General features: G+C 41.9%; 1 protein-coding gene across 1 annotated transcript in view; it reads right to left on the bottom strand.

The window, feature by feature from the left end:
• Positions 1-21,100, bottom strand: part of LOC124775972 (lactosylceramide 4-alpha-galactosyltransferase-like) — a 77,815-nt gene that overhangs the window by 42,113 nt on the left and 14,602 nt on the right. The window contains exon 2 of the mRNA XM_047250813.1: positions 9,351-9,670. Within this exon, the coding sequence (XP_047106769.1) occupies positions 9,351-9,670 (320 nt within the window). The remainder of the gene's footprint in view (positions 1-9,350; positions 9,671-21,100) is intronic.

The following is a 21,100-nucleotide window of genomic DNA, read 5'->3' as shown; positions in this document are numbered from 1 at the left end:
TGGGAGATGAAGGAGCTTACATAGGATAGATTAGCATGGAGAGCTGCATCAAATCAGTCTCAGGACTGAAGACCACAACAACAACAACACCAGTTTTAATCGTGCTTATGCGCATATATATTCGGTGCATTCTAATTTTTTTATTACTATTGAGCTGTGCTTAATGTCACATTGTAAAGAAAGGAACTTACTGGAGGTTAACTGTAGCCGTAAGGTGTTGTGGACAGTGCACTTTCGTGTTATGCACCTTAATGTTCTATTCAATGTGTGAACTTGCTAATTATTTTCCCTTTCAATGGAGTGTGCCTGCCTCGATGTTATAAGTGACTGTTTCATAATCAGTTGTTTAACGCGCTTACGCGCAAATTTATATTTACTGGAGAACTTAAATTGTATTCGCCTGTTGAACTTTAACTAAAGTGCAGAAAACTGAATCAGGTGTTTATTATTGTTCTAGTGCTATTATTTGTCAAGTGTAACGCGTGACATTTTCTTCGTCTGTTATCAAGTGTTACAATAAATGCAAATTGCAGTGAAGTGAAGCGCTATTTCAGTTGTTCCCGTGATTTCCTATCGCCGCATATAATATTTAATTGTTTGATATACGAATGATTAAGCCTTTGTTGTAATATTGGAGGGAGGTGCGCTTGTCTCACGTCTCAAAAATGAGATCGACAGTAAGTGCAAAATGGATAAGCAGGGATGGCTAGAGGACAAATGTGAGGATGTAGAGGCACATATCACTAGGGGTAAGATATACTGCCTACAGGAAAATTAAAGAGACCTTTGGAGAAAAGATAACCACCTGTATGATTATTAAGATCTCAGATGGAAAACTAGTTCTAAGCAAACAACCGAAAACAGAAAGGTGGAATGAGTATACAGAGGATCTATACAAGGGCAATGTACTTGAGAACGATACTATATAAATGGAAGAGGACGTAGATGAAGATGAAATGGGAGATATGATAATGTTGAAGAATTTGACAGAGCACTGAAAGACCTAAGTCGAAACAAGGCCCATTAGAACTACTGATAGCCTTGGGAGAGCCAGCCCTCTCAAAACTCTACCATCTGGTGAGCAAGATGTATGAGACAGGCGAAATATCCTCGAACTTCAAGAAGAATGTAATAATGCCAATCCCAATGGAAGCAGGTATTGACAGGTGTGAAAACTACAGAACACAGTTTAGTAAGTCACGGCTGCAAAATACTAACACGAATTCCTTACAGACGAATGGAAAAACTGGTAGAAGCCGACGTCGGGAAGGATCAGTTTGGATTCTGGTGAAATGTTGGGACACGTGAGACAATACTTATCTTTGAAGATACATTAAGGAAAGGCAAACCTACGTTTCTAGCATTTGTAGACTTAGAGAAAGCTTTTGATAGTGTTAAATGGAATGCTCTCTTCCAAATTCTGAAGGTGGCAGGGGCAAATAAAGGGAGCGAAAGGCTATTTACAATTAGTGCATAATCCAGATGGCAGTTACAAGAGACGAGGGGCATGAAAGGGAAGCAGTGGTTGGGACGGGAGCGAGACAGGGTTGTACCCTATCCCAGATGTTATTTCGTCTGTTTATTGAACAAGTAGTAAAGGAAACAAAAGATAAATTAGGAATAGGAATTAAAATCCATGGAGAAGAAATAAAAAATTTGACAAAAATGGCTCTGAGCACTATGGGGCTGAACATCTGTGGTCATCAGTCCCCTAGAACTTAGAACTACTTAAACCTAACTAAACTAAGGACATCACACACATCTATGCCCGAGACAGGATTCGAACCTGCGACCGTAGCGGTCACGAGGTTCCAGACTGAAGCGCCTAGAACCGCAGCAGAGACAGCAAAGGACCTGCAAGAGCAGTTGAACGGGATGGACAGTGTCTTGAAATGATGATATAAGATGAACATCAACAAAAGCAAAACGAATCAAATCAGGTGATGCTGTGGGAATTAGATTAGGAAATGAGATACTTAAAGCAGTAGATCAGTTTTGTTATTTGGGGACAAAATAACTGATGATGGTCGAAGTAGAGAGGATATAAAATGTAGACTGGGAATGACAAGGAAAGCGTATCTGGAGAAGAGAAATCTCAAAGTATTTGTGTGGAGTGTATTCATGTATGGAAGTGAAACATGGACGATAAATAGTTTAGACAAAAAGAGAATAGAAGCTTTCGAAATTTGGTGCAACTGAAGAATGCTGAAGATTAGAAGGGTAGTGAGGAGGTACTGAATGGAATTGGGGTGAAGAGGAATTTGTGGCTCAACTTGAGTAGAAGAAGGGATCCGTAGGTAGGACATGTTCTGAGGCATCGAAGGATCACCAATTTAATGCTGGAGGGGGTAGTGGAGGGTATAAATCGCAGACGGAGACCAAGAGATGAATACAGTCACAGATTCAGAATGATGTAGGTTGCAGTAGTTATTGGAGGAGAAGAAGCTTGCGCAGGATGGAGTAGCATGGAGGGCTGCATCAAAACAGTCTCTGGACCACAACAACAAAATTCCAAAAAAAAAGAAAAAACCTTGTTAATTTTTCTATATTTGTGATCCCTTGATGCATCAGGACATGTCCTACCAACCGATCCCTTCTTCTAGTCAAGTTGTGCCACAAACTTCTCTTCTGCCCAAACCTATTCAGTACCTCCTCATTAGTTACGTGATCTACCTACCTAATCTTCAACATTCTTCTGTAGCACAACATTTCGAAAGCTTCTATTCTCTTCTTGTCCAAACTATTTATTGTCCATGTTTCACTTCCATACATGGCTACGCTCCATACAAATACTTTCAGAAACGACTTCCTGGCACTTAAATCTATACTCGATGTTAACAAATTTCTCTTCATCAGAAACGATTTCCTTGCCATTGCCAGTTTACATTTTATTTCCTCTCTACTTCGAGATTTGTCATTTTACTCCCTAAATAGCAAAACTCCTTTACTACTTTAAGTGTCTCATTTCCTAATCTAATTCCCTCAGCATCACCCGACTTAATTCGACTACATTCCATTATCCTCGTTTTGCTTTTGTTGATGTTCATCTTATATCCTCCTTTCAAGTCACTGTCCATTCCGTTCAACTGCTCTACCAGGTCCTTTGCTGTCTCTGGTAGGATTACAATGCCACCGGCGAACCTCTGTTTTTATTTCTTCTCCCTGGATTTTAATACCTACTCTGAATTTTTCTTTTGTTTCCTTTACCGCTTGCTCAATATACAGATTGAATAACATCGGGGATAGGCTATAACCCTGTCTCACTCCCTTCCCAACCACTGTTTCCCTTTCATGTCCCTCGACTCTTATAACTGCCATCTGGTTTCTGTACAAAGTGTAAATAGCCTTTCGCTCCTTGTATTTTACCCCTGCCACCTTTAGAATTTGAAAGAGAGTATTCCAGTCAACATTGTCAAAAGCTTTCTTTAAGTCTACAAATGCTAGAAACGTAGGTTTGCCCTTCCTTAATCTTTCTTCTAAGATAAGTCGTAAGATCAGTATTGCCTCACGTGTTCCACCATTTATAAGGAATCCAAACTGATCTTCCCCGAGGTCGGCTTCTACCAGTTTTTCCATTCGTCTGTAAAGAATTCGAGTTAGTATTTTGCAGCTGTGGCTTAGTAAACTGATAGTTCGGTAATTTTCACATCTCTAATAGAGAGCCTGTATAGAAAGAGAGTGGCCAACCGGATGATACGGCGGCCATTTTTCTGCCGAACTGCGGGCGGGACTCTTGAATGGCCTGTAGTGGAGTACACACTCACCGAATCAAAAGCAGAAGACAGTATGGCGAAATCATTCGTTAAATGCCTTTGTTTATAAGAATAATGTGTTATAATAATTTTCACACAACCAATTTACAGGTCTGCTTTCAAATTTAACTATGTATATTGCAAGTTGTTTTAGCAAGTTTGTTTAAGCAAAAACGACTTACTTCGCATAGATAAGAGTACTTGTTTGGTTTCCACGAGGCTCCTGTTTATGTCAGCCCTGTTGACTGCGACTGCCCACTGCTTTCGTGTTTCTTCATTGCGTGGAAATGCTAACATGCGAAATCCACCTTCGCCTCTATTGGAACAACCAAATGCAGTACAACCTAGCATCGTTTACGAACGTCTGCAGAACGAATTACAGATGTCAAAAACAATATTGTACAGTTACTAACGTGTTTACTTCAAACACGTAGGCCTATCTACTTCATCACAAAACGCTTCATTATTTCAACTCGTATTTAAAATCGCAAACGCTAATTACGTACTAAAAACGATTTACAACTAAATCTAACATGCATGCACAACGCATAATAAGTCTCTCAATAATTCAAATACCTTTTAATCGTTTCCAAAAGTCCTCTGAACTTCAATTCAACTCAAAAGCACGGCGAACATAGGAAGCGTGAGATACGTTTGGCGCCATTTTTCTGCCAAAGCTAATCAACCAATCACGGGCAACTTCACCTGTGGCCCCTCTCACTGTATACAGGCTCTCTACCCTCTAACTGCAGATAGCGCCGCCCAGCGTCTGCCTCGTGACTCGCACGGACCACCGCTTATCTGCAGACGCAGCGACAAGCGATAACGACTCCCCGTGTTCAGCTCAAATGTTTAAACTGCTGCAGAGCACCCTCTCGGCCCCTCCCGCGCACAGTAAAGAAATATTTCCTCTAGGCGTCAGTGGTTGGCTGGATACCCGCGGGCATGTACTATAGAGCCACCTAAGCCGGCACACCCAACAAGTACGATACCAAATCGATACCACAGCGAAAGATAATAGACTTTACGGACATCATCCAGTACTCTAAAATGGCGAAAAGCAGCAGAACAGAGCCTCACGATCCGCAGACTGCCAGGGCAAGACGACATTTGGAGCCTCTAAACCGCCACACTTCACATCCACTCACAGAGGTACCCTCGTTCTCCTCTCCACGTTCGGCCGCTCGGGGTAGCCATGCAGTCTAAGGCGCCTTATCACGGTTCTCGCGGATCCCCCCGTCGGAGGTTCGAGTGCTCCCTCGGGCAGGGGTGTGTGTGTTGTCCTTAGCATAAGTCAGTTTAAGTTAGATTAAGCAGTGTGTAAGCTTAGAGACCGATGATCTCCGCAGTTTGGTCCCATAAGACCTTACCACAAATTTCCCATTTTTTCCTCCCCATGATCATTCCAGTAACTCGAAACAGCGCACAAAAAATGAATTGAAGATTTCTAACCTCCTAGCCAATACTACCAGGAAATCCTTGGCAACCATCCTAACCAGTCAGGTCAAACAGTCAGGTCAAAACCGCCACTGTCATCTTGACAAGAGACGGCTTTCATTACCACAAGCAAAGCCCATCAGGCCATTGATAGCCAGAGGCTACTGCGTAACGCTAACCTCACAGCAATTAGCACACCACCTACTACTAAGACAGAACCACACGTCTTCCCCAAACATATGCTTCTCCCTGACCACCTACAATGAGTGTCATAATTAAAAAAAGTGCCGGTTCAGTATTGATCAGAAGATGTCATGCAAGGGTTACGTACATCAGAATACAATGGATTCAATACCTGGCGGGTCTGGTTACGCGAAACGGGGAAGCCTACCTTGCAATTTCGCGGCCTCAGCAGCTGACACAGTCGAACGTCTGTCTATTCCACTACAGGGTAAAACTCTTCCTGCACCACCACCGGGGGGGAACCCCCACATCTGCCAGCCCAGTACCTCCGCTGCCTGTCCTTCGACCATCAGAAGGAGGACTGTCTAAGTCAAGGCTTTGTACGGTACAACCAAATTTGCAACACTAAAGTAAATTTTGAACATAAATATCAACCATTAGCTTACATTTACATAGCAGATGAAACGTAGAATGAAGTGCGTTGGTTCTTAATTGCAAAAACAGCCACACTTGATATTTGTCTATTACAGTACCATCTATCACCAATGGAAAACAATGGTTTGAGTAAGCCGAACGTCGTTTTCTGCGAAGAATCCGAATATAGAGTAAAAATTTGGGGGCGGAGTGGAGGGATGTTTCCATTTGAAAACACTAAGTTAACCCCGCACAAGCAGGAGGTGTGGTCAGGATATGGTCAGTTGTAGCACAGACAGAAGTCCCCTTCACTACTACACTCCTGGAAATGGAAAAAAGAACACATTGACACCGGTGTGTCAGACCCACCATACTTGCTCCGGACACTGCGAGAGGGCTGTACAAGCAATGATCACACGCACGGCACAGCGGACACGCCAGGAACCGCGGTGTTGGCCGTCGAATGGCGCTAGCTGCGCAGCATTTGTGCACCGCCGCCGTCAGTGTCAGCCAGTTTGCCGTGGCATACGGAGCTCCATCGCAGTCTTTAACACTGGTAGCATGCCGCGACAGCGTGGACGTGAACCGTATGTGCAGTTGACGGACTTTGAGCGAGGGCGTATAGTGGGCATGCGGGAGGCCGGGTGGACGTACCGCCGAATTGCTCAACACGTGGGGCGTGAGGTCTCCACACTACATCGATGTTGTCGCCAGTGGTCGGCGGAAGGTGCACGTGCCCGTCGACCTGGGACCGGACCGCAACGACGCACGGATGCACGCCAAGACCGTAGGATCCTACGCAGTGCCGTAGGGGACCGCACCGCCACTTCCCAGCAAATTAGGGACACTGTTGCGCCTGGGGTATCGGCGAGGACCATTCGCAACCGTCTCCATGAAGCTGGGCTACGGTCCCGCACACCGTTAGGCCGTCTTCTGCTCACGCCCCAACATCGCGCAGCCCGCCTCCAGTGGTGTCGCGACAGGCGTGAATGGAGGGACGAATGGAGACGTGTCGTCTTCAGCAATGAGAGTCGCTTCTGCCTTGGTGCCAATGATGGTCGTATGCGTGTTTGGCGCCGTGCAGGTCAGCGCCACAATCAGGACTGCATACGACCGAGGCACACAGGGCCAACACCCGGCATCATGGTGTGGGGAGCGATCTCCTACACTGGCCGTACACCACTGGTGATCGTCGAGGGGACACTGAATAGTGCACGGTACATCCAAACCGTCATCGAACCCATCGTTCTACCATTCCTAGACCGGCAAGGGAACTTGCTGTTCCAACAGGACAATGCACGTCCGCATGTATCCCGTGCCACCCAACGTGCTCTAGAAGGTGTAAGTCAACTACCCTGGCCAGCAAGATCTCCGGATCTGTCCCCCATTGAGCATGTTTGGGACTGGATGAAGCGTCGTCTCACGCGGTCTGCACGTTCAGCACGAACGCTGGTCCAACTGAGGCGCCAGGTGGAAATGGCATGGCAAGCCGTTCCACAGGACTACATCCAGCATCTCTACTATCGTCTCCATGGGAGAATAGCAGCCTGCATTGCTGCGAAAGGTGGATATACACTGTACTAGTGCCGACATTGTGCATGCTCTGTTGCCTGTGTCTATGTGCCTGTGGTTCTGTCAGTGTGATCATGTGATGTATCTGACCCCAGGAATGTGTCAATAAAGTTTCCCCTTCCTGGGACAATGAATTCACGGTGTTCTTATTTCAATTTCCAGGAGTGTATTAACCTTTCGTGTAGAACATTGTTTTCGTACGGCGCACCGTTTTTTGAGATATTTAGCAGTCTCAGGTTAAAACCAACACCATGTGTATCTTCAAGATTATTTTTCGCAGCTTTAACACTTAGTCCTCCAACACGTCTTCTGTTCTGGTGCATATCTTAATCCACAGCTAGTAACTTACATTTAGCACAAATCGCAATTCTTGTTCTTTTTCGTCTACCACTGTTCTATTATCAGTTAATCGTATTGTGCTAGTTTTACGTCCTTCGTAAACAATAACTGTCCACGTGGTGCTGGCAGAGTTCCTACGCGACACGCCGCTCTACACTCCACTCATCCAAATCCAAATGAAGCTGCTTCAGTGTATAGTGCCACAATAAACTTCGAAATACATCATTTATATTGGCAAGGTGCTTCTCCGCTCCATATAGACAATTGTTTCGTACTGTGTTTGCCGGCCGGTGTGGCCGGGCGGTTCCAGGCGCTACAGTCTGGAACCGCGCGGCCGCTTCGGTTGCAGGTTCGAATTCTGCCTCGGGCATGGATGTGTGTGATGTTCTTAGGTTACTTAGATTTAAGTAGTTCTAAGTTCTAGGGGACTGATGACCTCAGAAGTTAAGTCCCATAGTGCTCAGAGCCATTTGAACCATCGTACTTTGTTTACACATGCCAGCCACTGGGAGGTGCTCCAGTAGCGCATAGCGCAGTTGCAGAAAAACTGTAGGAGTTTCGTGAGAACTTGGACACTGGTAGAACTTTCAAGTACTTTTACGAAACCCCTCCTTCAACCACGGTATATTGGCCGTTAGATAAGCTACATACGATTCCAGGCGTCCGAATTTCGTGGCTAGCAGTCACGTGATCTAGTCACTGCTGGCTTTAGGAGGGAATTGGGGGGTCCCTAAATCTATGATGTTCATAGTTGTAAGTAGGCTGTTTATGTTTTCTTATTGGCAACGTTACGTAGCGCTCTGTATGAAAATCACTGGCTGTGCTGTGTGCAGTCTGTCGCTAGTTTGCATTGTTGTCTGCCATTGTAGTGTTGGGCAGCTGGATGTGAACAGCGCATAGCGTTGCGCAGTTGGAGGTGAGCTGAGGCTGTTTATGTTTTCTTGTTGGCAACGTTACGTAGCGCTCTGTATGAAAATCACTGGCTGTGCTGTGTGCAGTCTGTGGCTAGTTTGCATTGTTGTCTGCCATTGTAGTGTTGGGCAGCTGGATGTGAACAGCGCGTAGCGTTGCGCAGTTGGAGGTGAGCCGCCAGCGGTGGTGGATGTGGGGTGTGAGATGGTGGAGTTTTGAGAGCGGATGATCTGGACAGACAGTAAATTTGTAATATTGGATATCATGGACTGATATAGATATTATGATTTTTCAACACTGTTAAGGTAAATACATTGTTTGTTCTCTATCAAAATCTTTCATTTGCTAACTATGCCTATCAGTAGTTAGTGCCTTCAGTAGTTTGAATCTTTTATTTAGCTGGCAGTAGTGGCGCTCGCTGTATTGCAGTAGTTAAAGTAACGAAGAGTTTTGTGAGGTAAGTGATTTGTGAAAGGTATAAGTTAATGTTAGTCAGGGCCATTCTTTTGTAGGGATTTTGGAAAGTCAGATTGCGTTGCGCTAAAAATATTGTGTGTCAGTTTAAGGACAGTCATGTAAAATTGTTCAAAGGGGACGTTGTGTGTCAGTTTAAACACAGTCATGTATAATTTTTCAAAGGGGACGTTTCATAGTCTCCGCCATCCTTGTCCAGTGATTTGAAAGATATGAGAGGATGTAATATTCTGCCGATATGCTGAGGCTACATAATCGCCTTCTCACCTCAGTACGACGAAGTCCAGGTCCAGGTAGAGGCCACCGTACTTCCAGAGCGCGACGAGCCGCATGACGTCAGAGGCGTGGTGGACGGGCCACCTGCTGGCGGCGAGGGCGCCGTTCTCTATGAGTGGAGTGTAGAGCGGCGTGTCGCGTAGGAACTCCTCCGTCGTCACATGCACAGCTGTGGCTCCCGCCGGCAGCCACATGCCTGAAGCGGGCGCTGCACACGTGTGCAGCACGTAGATGGGTCGTCCAGGGTTGTGGCGCACCGCAGACTCCACGGCGCACGCCTGCCGTGGGCGCAGTCCCGACCACGGAACGTCCTGAAACGTACAGTGCGAGCAGCTCTGTACAAATAATAACGAACAGAGGCTCTTCACCTCTACGGTTCCGTCCTTGCTGCTGATTTCGCCGCCGTAGGTATTTCCGGTTTCCACGTAATTAACATTTAGTTGCTTGCGAATGCGTCTACTCCTTCCACTGCCTTGTTAAAAGTCTGCTGTGTGCAGCACGTTCAGCTTCCGTTTACGAGAGAATCCTTTTTTACGCTTATGTGTTGCAGTGCAGCATTAGTCCAGGCACGAGCACGGATTTGTATTCCAGTTTAGGGTTGTGGTTCAGTCGTGTGTGGTTCAGATGCCGGTAAGTAAACGCTAGACTCACAGATTTGGCCTGTGTCACTTTATCGGCCATTTTAATAAATCAGGGGTCTCCAAACTACGGCCCGCGGGCCGAAACCGGCCCGCGAGAGCCGGCAAAACCGGCCCGCGTTAGCTGGCCTGACATCTAAAGTATCCGACCCGCCAAATATTTGCCAAATATACTGCCAACAATTGAGTTTCGAAGCCTATCGCGACCAATACACCGCGACATTGGCTCTGCTACTCGCTACAAGACTACGTAACTGAACTTATTGTTGCGTTGCTTGAAATAACAATGCGTTGACATATTCTACTACTGTTACATCTTGCACTAATAGTGTTGCTAACAATGATTTTGAGATTTCGTTAACTTTGCTGGACGCTTTCGTGAAGAATGTGCAGTGACATACTTTTATGTCGGTGAAATTCGCCAGAATAAAATACGCCAGAATTTCGGTCAGGTACGTCCACCAATCAAAGTTATGTAATTAAATAAAAATCGTAGTTCGTTTCAGTGCTAGCTATTCCCACAACCGTAGATTTTTGCGATTTCATCTTTCCTTTAGCCTTAAACTAGGTGATCATGGAGTGCTAGGGTGCTTTAATCCCACTAGGTAGATCTTGGCCCTTACGACTTCGTGGAGGAGTCAATGTGGCCCGCGGACTAAAAAGGTTGGAGACCCCTGACAAATCAAGATCACTCCAGTCGATGGCTTCCACAGTGGCACTCATACAGCAACCGTAACAGATCTTTAGAACAGAAAAAACAGTCTTGGTTGCACAAGATAGATATATGTAATCTTCACATGTGACGCGTTTCGGCTTTTCTAGACCTCATCAGACATTCGATAAAAATTTTTGCTAATCGTAACCGTGGCGTCGAATGTAATTAAGAGTCCCAAAGAACTGTTACCTCCCAGAGGGAGAGGTAACGATTGGCAAAGCAGAACCTTGCCTTCGTAGCGAAGATATCGGCGCACGAGGATGTAGAAATAGCATGTACAGTAATGCGACTGCAGTTGTTGCACGCTGCAAGAAGAAAAGCAAGAGGAAGCGACGATGTGCGAAAAAGTGGCTTGGAAGGCGTTCTGCACACGGCCATATTAACATGCTAAGATAACATGCAGGAGAGTCAGATGGCTATCGGAGTAACTTAAGGATGAACTACGAATCTTTAGCGAATCCGTGAACAACGTTACCCCCTAGGAAAGATATTGTTCATATACTCTTTGGATTCCATTTTCGACAATCCTGGAAGGGAATTATAAACATGAAAAATGTAAAATCCATTATTGTAGAGGATCGGTAAGTATGCCGTTATATACTTCTGCAATACGTAATTCATGGTTCTGAAACTAACAAATAAGCCTCGACAGTGTTATGTCCCTACATTTAAACAATTTCGTCGTATATTTCTACAGCTGTTTACTGTTAGGCGTAAAATTTATAATCAAACTATTCTACTCACTGCATTTGAGCTAATGATTCCTGCCATGTGTCTTTCCTTATGTACTCATATTGACATGGCGTCGCTGTATCACTTGGTTAAACGACCAAAAATCAGGAAGCCGCGCAATACCAGCCCTTACACGGAATAATATGTTATGTAACACATTAAGCGAGCGTCAACATTTTTAAAGCTCTGCAGTCTCTTTCAGTATCCTGCGCAGACCGTCAGTACCGCTCTCAGACCGTTAATATTATTGCGAAATACTCAGTGTTCTGCAATAAATACTGAGCGTCAGAAGGCTCCTTGTGAGGCTATTTCTACGCCCACTAGAGGTTTTGATTGTTCACAGTAACGCGCTCAATTGATTCTCGTCGTCAAAGAAGCGTAGATCATCTCTGAATCAGTCGTATTGCCCTGATTGTCGTTTTTGCATATTAAGGTACAATAGTGGAGTCAATGATAGGCAGCATATGAAAAACGTACGTTTACCTTTTCTTTGCAGAGTACTTTTTCTTCACACATGTTGTAAGTAGGCTGATTAGGTTTTTATGTTGGTAACGCCACGTAGCGCTCTGTATGAAAATCACTGGCTGTTGTGTGCAGTCTGTGGATAGTTGGCATTGTTGGAATATTCGCTATGGTCAGTTGGGTGTGAACAGTGCGTAGCGTTGGGCAGTTGGACGTGAGCCGCCAGCAGTGGTGGATGTGGAGAGAGAGATGAGTTTTGAGAGGTTGCTATAAGCGGACGACCTGGACCTGTGACTGCCAGAAAAAGGAAATAGGAAATTTGTAAAGATGGACGTCATGAGTTGATATATATATATATATATATATATATATATATATATATATATGATGACTTTTGAACACTATTAAGGTAAATACGTTGTTGTCAGTTTAGTAATGATCAGAATAAGTAAAGAGAAAACTGTTTGAGTACGTTCAGTTTTTGCCCAGCTGTTTGAAAATCAAATAATGTAAGAGGTTATCCAGCACTGTCAACTACAAAATTTTTTAAGGGGGCGTTTCAATGTCTGCAGCTCTTTCGCGAGTTTAAAGTACTTTGTTTGATTTCAGTTGCATCATTTTCTCTACTGCACTCACCAATTCGTAGTATTATACGAAGTCTAAATGGAGGAGATAAGGGAAAAACTTGGATTTCAAATCGTCAACTGCAAGTCTCTTGAACCAAACTCGAAAAATAATCCCGATATCTCACCATATCTTTCCCATTCCGAAATATTCGCGTAGTAAATTACTTCTATTTCCATCAACGACCACAAAACTTTTGGTCCTTAGGCTGGAGATATTACAACCCTAACAATGCCACAGACTTCCAGTCTCAGAGATATTTCATTATGTACATATATGTGGCAGTAGGAATTTACAAATTACTAATGTTACATCACTTACCATTTATATAAAAGAGAACAGATTAAAATTAAGATAAAACAATAAAGCAGTCAATTTGTAAAAGTTTTACTGCAGTGAGATTACGTAAATATTATGGTATGCATTGTAACCAAAGTAAATGATAAGGGCCAGATGTACATAAATAAATATTACTGCAACTATGGACATATTATGTAAATAGTATGGCATAGACTGGAAGCACTGTAAATTTTTGGGATGGATAGACATAAATAAAATTGCAACAGTGGACATTTCATTGATTTTTAGTTATAGCTAGTTGGAGGTATTGCATGATACTGCAAGCTGTTATTTATTATTCACTATTTTATGCTGGGTTAGTGACTGCATGTTATTATTGTGAGGGTAGCAGTGTTTACTTTAAATTGGGAAACAAGTGACTGAAATTTTGAAGAATGGCTGCAATGGCTAACTCGGTCTGTTCATTGACAAGATTTGGTGGTGATTTGCTTTTATGTGTACATGTGTCAGTCTCTTCAAGCAAATTCATAAAGCTACCTTTCTCAAAATGTTGCAATACTTGTACATGACCTTCAATAATCCTTATTCCATGATTTTTAGCAGCTGTGTGCATGGAAAATGGGGTTTTGAAATGTTGTTCAGATAAATGGCATCTATATGCTCTGTGAACTGAGTCTCAATGCTTCTCCCAATTTGTCCTATATAGTAAGAGGGGCAGCTTTGCAACTGTGTTTGTATATGCCAGATTTTTTTGTATAGGGGTTACTATTCTTTAAGTTGTGAACTGCTATCTGCCGTAGTTTGTTGTTTGTGTGGAAGCTTATCTTAATGTTTGTGTTTTTAAATAGATTGCTTATTTTATAGCATATACACCTTAAGAAAGGTAGTGCAACATATTTTCCGCTGTTTTCTACTGTTTCTTATGTTAGCTGCGGGGTTGTCTGGAGTGCAGCTTTGTTGGCTAAAGGTTTTTGAATTTTTTGTGATAATTTGTTTATTATGAGAGGGCTGTATCCATTGTTCGAAGCAATGGCTTTAGTTATATTGATTTCTTTTTCTTTTTGAACTGGTTCAAGTGGAATATTATGTAGGAAATCCAATGTGCATCCAAAATATGCCATCTTATGCTGGTTTGGATGACAAGGTGAGTTGTTGATACATATATCAGCGGATTCTGGTTTTCTGTAGATCTCAAAATGATGCTTTGGTTTTTGTTGCTAATTTTAAGTCTAAGAAATTGATGCTGTTGTTGGTCTAATGTAAAACTGTGAATTTAATGTTTTTGTGTATGCTGTTCAGATTTGTTGCTAATATGTCTAATTTCTCTATGGTGCCATCATAAAGTATAATTGTATCATCAACATATGTTTTGTAGTAGATGATTTTGCTGTTAGCTTCATAAAACGTCTGCTCTAAGTGATTTATATAAATATCCGCTAACATTCCAGCAAGGCTGCTACCCATTGCCAACCCATCTTCCATGTTGTATATTTTGTTAGTAACAATGAAGTAACTGTATGACAGTACCAAGGTCAGTAACTGAATGAACTTACAGATTTCTGCCATGCTTAGTTTCTTATGTTTGAGTAGATTGTTTCTGATTATATTTGTGGTGTCCTCTTTAGGGCTGTTAGTATAAAGGCTTACCATGTCAAGTGATGGAAATCTGGCTTTCGGTGGAATGTAAACATCTTTAATTTTGTCAATGAGTTCATAAGTGTTCTTAATAGACAATTTGTTTTCAAAAATACATTTGGTATTCAGCAGAGCAAGCAGTTTGTTATGTAGCCTATATAAGATGGGCTGCTCCTAAAGCTCACGGTTGACCTGATAGGATAGTTCCCCTTATGGATCTTAGGTGGTGACTGGAGCTGAAGTGCAGTGGGGTTCATGGAAATGCAGTCACGTAGTTCCCAATTGGTTACAATTTTGAGTGTTTTCTTAATTTTGGCCTGAGATATACAAGTAGGATAAAAATATAATTCAGTTATTGCATTGTATTCTCAACATTTTCATACATTATCACAGTACAATTACTTTTATCAGCTTTGACTATAAAAGCTTTATTCTCAGAATGTTTAGAATTGATACAATTTAGAATGTATAGGTCACTGTTTCTGTGTGAACTGTTGTTTCTGAGGTGTCTTGTTATTATTTTATTGGCTTTGAGTACTAAAGAATTGGTTTCCCTGGAATTTAATTTTGCAGCATCATATGTAAGCTTAGTAGATGCAAAATAAGGCAATAAGTCTGGGCTATGTGTTATGTTTTAGACCTTTGTTTATGAGAGCAAGCTCATTATTTGTAAAAATGATGTTAGTTGAGTTAGTAGTCCTTTCATGAAAGTTTTATTGGCTGTCATGTGAGTTTTTGGGGGCAGGTTACCTTTTTTCATTTTCAGAGCATCAAGTTTTTCTTTATGCCTAAACAATATTTTCTGATGTTCTTTTTCAGTGATGTCTTCAATGTATTGTAAGATGTAGGAGAACTGTAGGCTGGGGAGGCAGTTTCCAAGTTGCAAGTGTAGAATGTACAGTTGTTTGTTGAGAAGTACTTTATTTTTATACTGCATTTTTATCTCTGTCTGGACCACACGATTTCACATTTATCTTCAACTACTTTGGCGGTAATGGCTTTAGAATTAATCTTCACTTTTATGTAGTTTCGTGTTATCCTTGCTGACAGACATTTCTTGTTATATTCAATGTTGAGGTTGGCCTTCGTTAGGTTTCTTTTGCATCTTGTAGAAGTTGTGGCGTCACCAGGAAGTCTATCTAATGTGTGAAGTAATTTATTCAACTGATGTGAATGAAATGTAAACAGAGAAAACAATGCATGTAATATTATATCATTTTCTCAAGTCCGATAATATTATGTGATAAATATTGTAAATATTTTCCATTAATCTAAAAGATGAAGAATACTATATTTCAATACTTTCAACTTTAAGTGAAATATATATACACACAGGAGCCATGTTGCTCGCCCCTGTTTGTTCTCTGTGTTTCTCCTGCTTGTTCTCCCTCTCTCGTTGATCGATGTGGGTATAGCTAGCTGTCTGTATGAACTTTAATGTTAGTATTTACTGTTTATTGAGAGTATCCTATCCTTTCAAAAATACGCCTCCCTCCACGTGAAATTTATTTAAAGATAATAATAATATTGCTGTCGATTGCCCATCCGGTTTCGACTGCACCGGTGGCGCTGAGTACGCCATTACATGTGCTAAAGAATGTTTCAGTGTTTGTGAGCTTCAATCGCAAAGGAAAATACTTCCAAGTGCCTTTATGAAATTTTACAGTCAGTTTTCAACCTTAAAGTTAGTTAATATTTTTGACTACGGAACTTATTTAGAAATTTAACACCGTAAGGCTTAGGTGAGGCTTCATCTCTGGTTTGAAATATTTTCAGTTTATTCAAAGGATTAAAAGTTAACTCAATTCTTAAAGAGATCAAGTTATAGAAATCTTTGCAATTATTAAAAAAATACGCAGGTGCTTGTACCATTCTTTCTTTCTGTGTAACATCAGATTAAATTTCCGGGAAAAGAAATCATTTCATGCTCTATATTATCGCTGGGTTAGTTGCAGATTACTCTCTCATTCATTGAATGAGAGCGCAATATTTCCATTAATAATAAATAACTTTTTGCCTGCGTATTGAAATTCAGTCACGCTACGTATATTTAAGACGCATTTACTATCGCTCAAAATATACGTGGCGTTCCAAAAACAATATTCTGAATCTAAGCTGCTACATTACATTATCATCACGGTAGGTCGTGACTGACGCCTGCGCACGTATTTCAGACCACACGTAGCAATCTGCACTGAGCTATATGAAATGACAAAATTAACTGAACACCACAACAATTACGCAGAAAGCAGGTAATGGTAAAAGCGTGAACGTTTCTCGGTACCTGGCGAGGTAAGCTTAATACTATTTTGTCGCCAACTGACATTCTGAACCCGTGGCTGTGTACAAAATATATGTTGACTCTTACACAGAAGACAACAGCAACCAGCCAATTTTACAATGCTATTTATTTAAATAGCGCCGTTACCGGTTTCGAACCGACAAGGTCATCTTCAGGCGGCTAGTTCACGTTAAGATAAGGTTTACTTTAGCTTTCGCTTTCTGTTTTCCCAAGGGGGAGGGGGGGGAGTGAGTGCCCTAAAACCAAAACAAGATATGAGACAATGTCTTTTTAACTGTAATAGTGCCACACGATGATTTTAAGTGATGTAAATAAATTATTAAAGGGAAGATGTTTCGGTTACCTACGATGAAAAATCCGCACCATTATGTTACAGTGCATACTGCTAGTGATTTTGCAGCATCGAAAACTGTATGATGCATTTTTTTATGACGGTCATTGCTGGTCGAAACCGGTAGTCTAAGAACCAAAAGTTTTTTGATTATCGATGTAAATAAAAGAAATTTATTCTACAGTTCCTATATCACTGTTTTAATCCGCGACCATATCCCAGTTCATGAAAAGAAAGTAAGGGCGTCCAAAACGTGTAGGGGAAACAAAATTAGACTTCGTGGGTTGAGAGTGTGAGTGATGTTATTTCAATGATTTCAAAGTCGAGTCAAACGTACAAAATACTTGACTGTATGACCCCCTTATAAATATGAGATTGCATCTCCTCTGGCCTGGATGCATGACTATTTAATGACATTTATACAGAGTGAGTTGTAATCAGCATGTATAAGATGATTTGATATTGTGTGTTCATCTATTGTTCTAGCCGTATGTATAGAAACGAACATGAAAAGTGAACCGTCTGAGTTAATCTTAAGGTTATTATAAATTTTTATTATGCAGTGCATAGTATTTTAAATTGTAAGACATTTCCAGGGGCAGATGTGGACTCTAACCACAATCTATTGGTTATGACCTGTAGATTAAAACTGAAGAAACTGCAAAAAGGTGGGAATTTAAGGAGATGGGACCTGGATGAACTAAAAGAACCAGAGGTTGTACAGAGATTCAGGGAGAGCATAAGGGAGCAATTGACAGGAATGGGGGAAATAAATACAGTAGAAGAAGAATGGGTAGCTTTGAGGGATGAAGTAGTGAAGGCAGCAGAGGATCAAGTAGGTAAAAAGGCGAGGGCTAGTAGAAATCCTTGGGTAACAGAAGAAATATTGAATTTAATTGATGAAAGGAGAAAATATAAAAATGCAGTAAGTGAAACAGGCAAAAAGGAATACAAACGTCTCAAAAATGAGATCGACAGGAAGTGCAAAATGGCTAAGCAGGGATGGCTAGAGGACAAATGTAAGGATGTAGAGGCCTATATCACTAGGGGTAAGATAGATACCGCCTACAGGAAAATTAAAGAGACCTTTGGAGATAAGAGAACGACTTGTATGAATATCAAGAGCTCAGATGGAAACCCAGTTCTAAGCAAAGAAGGGAAAGCAGAAAGGTGGAAGGAGTATATAGAGGGTCTATACAAGGGCGATGTACTTGAGGACAATATTATGGAAATGGAAGAGGATGTAGATGAAGATGAAATGGGAGATCGATACTGCGTGAAGAGTTTGACAGAGCACTGAAAGACCTGAGTCGAAACAAGGCCCCCGGAGTAGACAATATTCCATTGGAACTACTGACGGCCTTGGGAGAGCCAGTCCTGACAAAACTCTACCATCTGGTGAGCAAGATGTATGAAACAGGTGAAATGCCCTCAGACTTCAAGAAGAATATAATAATTCCAATCCCAAAGAAAGCAGGTGTTGACAGATGTGAAAATTACCGAACTATCAGCTTAATAAGTCACAGCTGCAAAATACTAACACGAATTCTTTACAGACGAATGGAAAAACTAGTAGAAGCCAACCTCGGGGAAGATCAGTTTGGATTCCGTAGAAACACTGGAACACGTGAGGCAATACTGACCTTACGACTTATCTTAGAAGAAAGATTAAGGAAAGGCAAACCTACGTTTCTAGCATTTGTAGACTTAGAGAAAGCTTTTGATAATGTTGACTGGAATACTCTCTTTCAAATTCTAAAGGTGGCTGGGGTAAAATACAGGGAGCGAGAGGCTATTTACAATTTGTACAGAAACCAGATGGCAGTTATAAGAGTCGAGGGACATGAAAGGGAAGCAGTGGTTGGGAAGGGAGTAAGACAGGGTTGTAGCCTGTCCCCGATGTTGTTCAATCTGTATATTGAGCAAGCAGTAAAGGAAACAAAAGAAAAATTCGGAGTAGGTATTAAAATTCATGGAGAAGAAATAAAAACTTTGAGGTTCGCTGATGACATTGTAATTATGTCAAAGACAGCAAATTACTTGGAAGAGCAGTTGAATGGAATGGACAGTGTCTTGAAAGGAGGATATAAGATGAACATCAACAAAAGCAAAACAAGGATAATGGAATGTAGTCTAATTAAGTCGGGTGATGCTGAGGGAATTAGATTAGGAAATGAGGCACTTAAAGTAGTAAAGGAGTTTTGCTATTTGGGGAGCAAAATAACTGATGATGGTCGAAGTAGAGAGGATATAAAATGTAGGCTGGCAATGGCAAGGAAAGCGTTTCTGAAGAAGAGAAATTCGTTAACATCGAGTATAGATTTAAGCATCAGGAAGTCGTCTCTGAAAGTATTTGTATGGAGTGTAGCCATGTATGGAAGTGAAACATGGACAATAAATAGTTTGGACAAGAAGAGAATAGAAGCTTTCGAAATGTGGTGCTACAGAAAAATGTTTAAAGTTAGGTGGGTAGATCACGTAACTAATGAGGAGGTATTGAGTAGGATTGGGGAGAAGAGAAGTTTGTGGCACAACTTGACTAGAAGAAGGGATCGGTTGGTAGGACATGTTCTGAGGCATCAAGGGATCACCAGTTTGGTATTGGAGGGCAGCGTGGAGGGTAAAAATCGTAGGGGGAGACCAAGAGATGAATACACTAAGCAGATTCAGAAGGATGTAGGTTGCAGTAGGTACTGGGAGATGAAAAAGCTTGCACAGGATAGAGTAGCATGGAGAGCTGCATCAAACCAGTCTCAGGACTGAAGACCACAACAACAGTATTCTGCAAAAGAAGTGTGTCAGCCATTAGGCCTGAGGTCGTTCGTGCCCCCCCCCCCCCTTTGTCATTTCGTTTCGTAAACTCCTTCTCTACAATGGGAAATGAGCAGTAGGTTGACCCACTGGACAGTGTCATTTTCCGTTTTGGAAGCGCCTTTTCTCTAGTAAGAGGTGTGCTGCAGACAGACTGGACTATGAGTAACACGCTTGCAGTAAAAGTGGGTGGTCACATTGTGGAGCGTTCTGCAAGACTTGAGTATTTTTGCTAACCCAAGTACGATTGAGACTTCCTGGCAGATTAAAACTGTGGTTGCCGGACCAAGGTTCGAACTCTGGACCTTTGCCTTCGGTGGACAAGTGCTCTAAGCAGGAGCCAAAACCCGGACTCAAAGCTCTACCTCTACCAATACCTCCGAATTTCACTGAAATTCTCCTGTGAAACTTACAAGACTAGCACTCTTGGCAGAAAGGATTTTGTGGAGGCATGGCTTAGCCACAGCCTGGGGGATTGCAACAAGTAGCCTAATAACTAGCACTTCTGCACAAGAAAGTCGCCACTACTGTATGGTTACCGTCGAGACGTGAAGAATATGCGCGTTTTCCTCAGCATCACATCTTCATCTGTGCTGCATCTGACAATGTAATCAATGTAGAGAACGAGACTCACGTCTTATCAAACTTTGTGAAAAGTAGTTTTGAGATAATATGTTGACAGTGATCTACAACAAGCATTAGCATATCGTTTCAAGCACCTCAATTTGCTTGAATCAAATCGTAATTTTAATAATTTCCGCTGCAAAGTTGCACCGTTAAAAGCAATGGCGTTGTGTTACAATGTAAGAAAAGGAGTATCAGAACTCTGATGGCTCACATTGTAGCAGTCTTTGCTTGACTTTCATATGATTAAATTCTCCCACTCGAAGTTCGCAAATTAAAGTAGCTGATACCCAAAGACCACTGCTCTCTTCAGTTTTGTTTATAAGTTTCTTAAAGTAATATCTGATTTCGAAGTAATATAAAGTCTGCTGGTTTCCTTTTGATATAATAAATATTAATCACATTCATGAAAAAAAAGTTTGAGTAACTGTCCTAAGTTGAACGAACAAGCCGACTTTTCCAAGATTCGTCACTTTAGGATGTGGCGACCGTTTATAGCAGACAATACATTAGTTTTCAGGAGGATGTTCCTGCGCTATTACTGTATGCTGTCATTCCGCTGTAGTG

This window comes from Schistocerca piceifrons, chromosome 2 (genome assembly GCF_021461385.2).
Source record: "Schistocerca piceifrons isolate TAMUIC-IGC-003096 chromosome 2, iqSchPice1.1, whole genome shotgun sequence".
Lineage (NCBI taxonomy): Eukaryota > Metazoa > Arthropoda > Insecta > Orthoptera > Acrididae > Schistocerca > Schistocerca piceifrons.
Note: the sequence above shows the minus strand (reverse complement) of the source record. Positions and strands in the feature narration are given on the sequence as shown.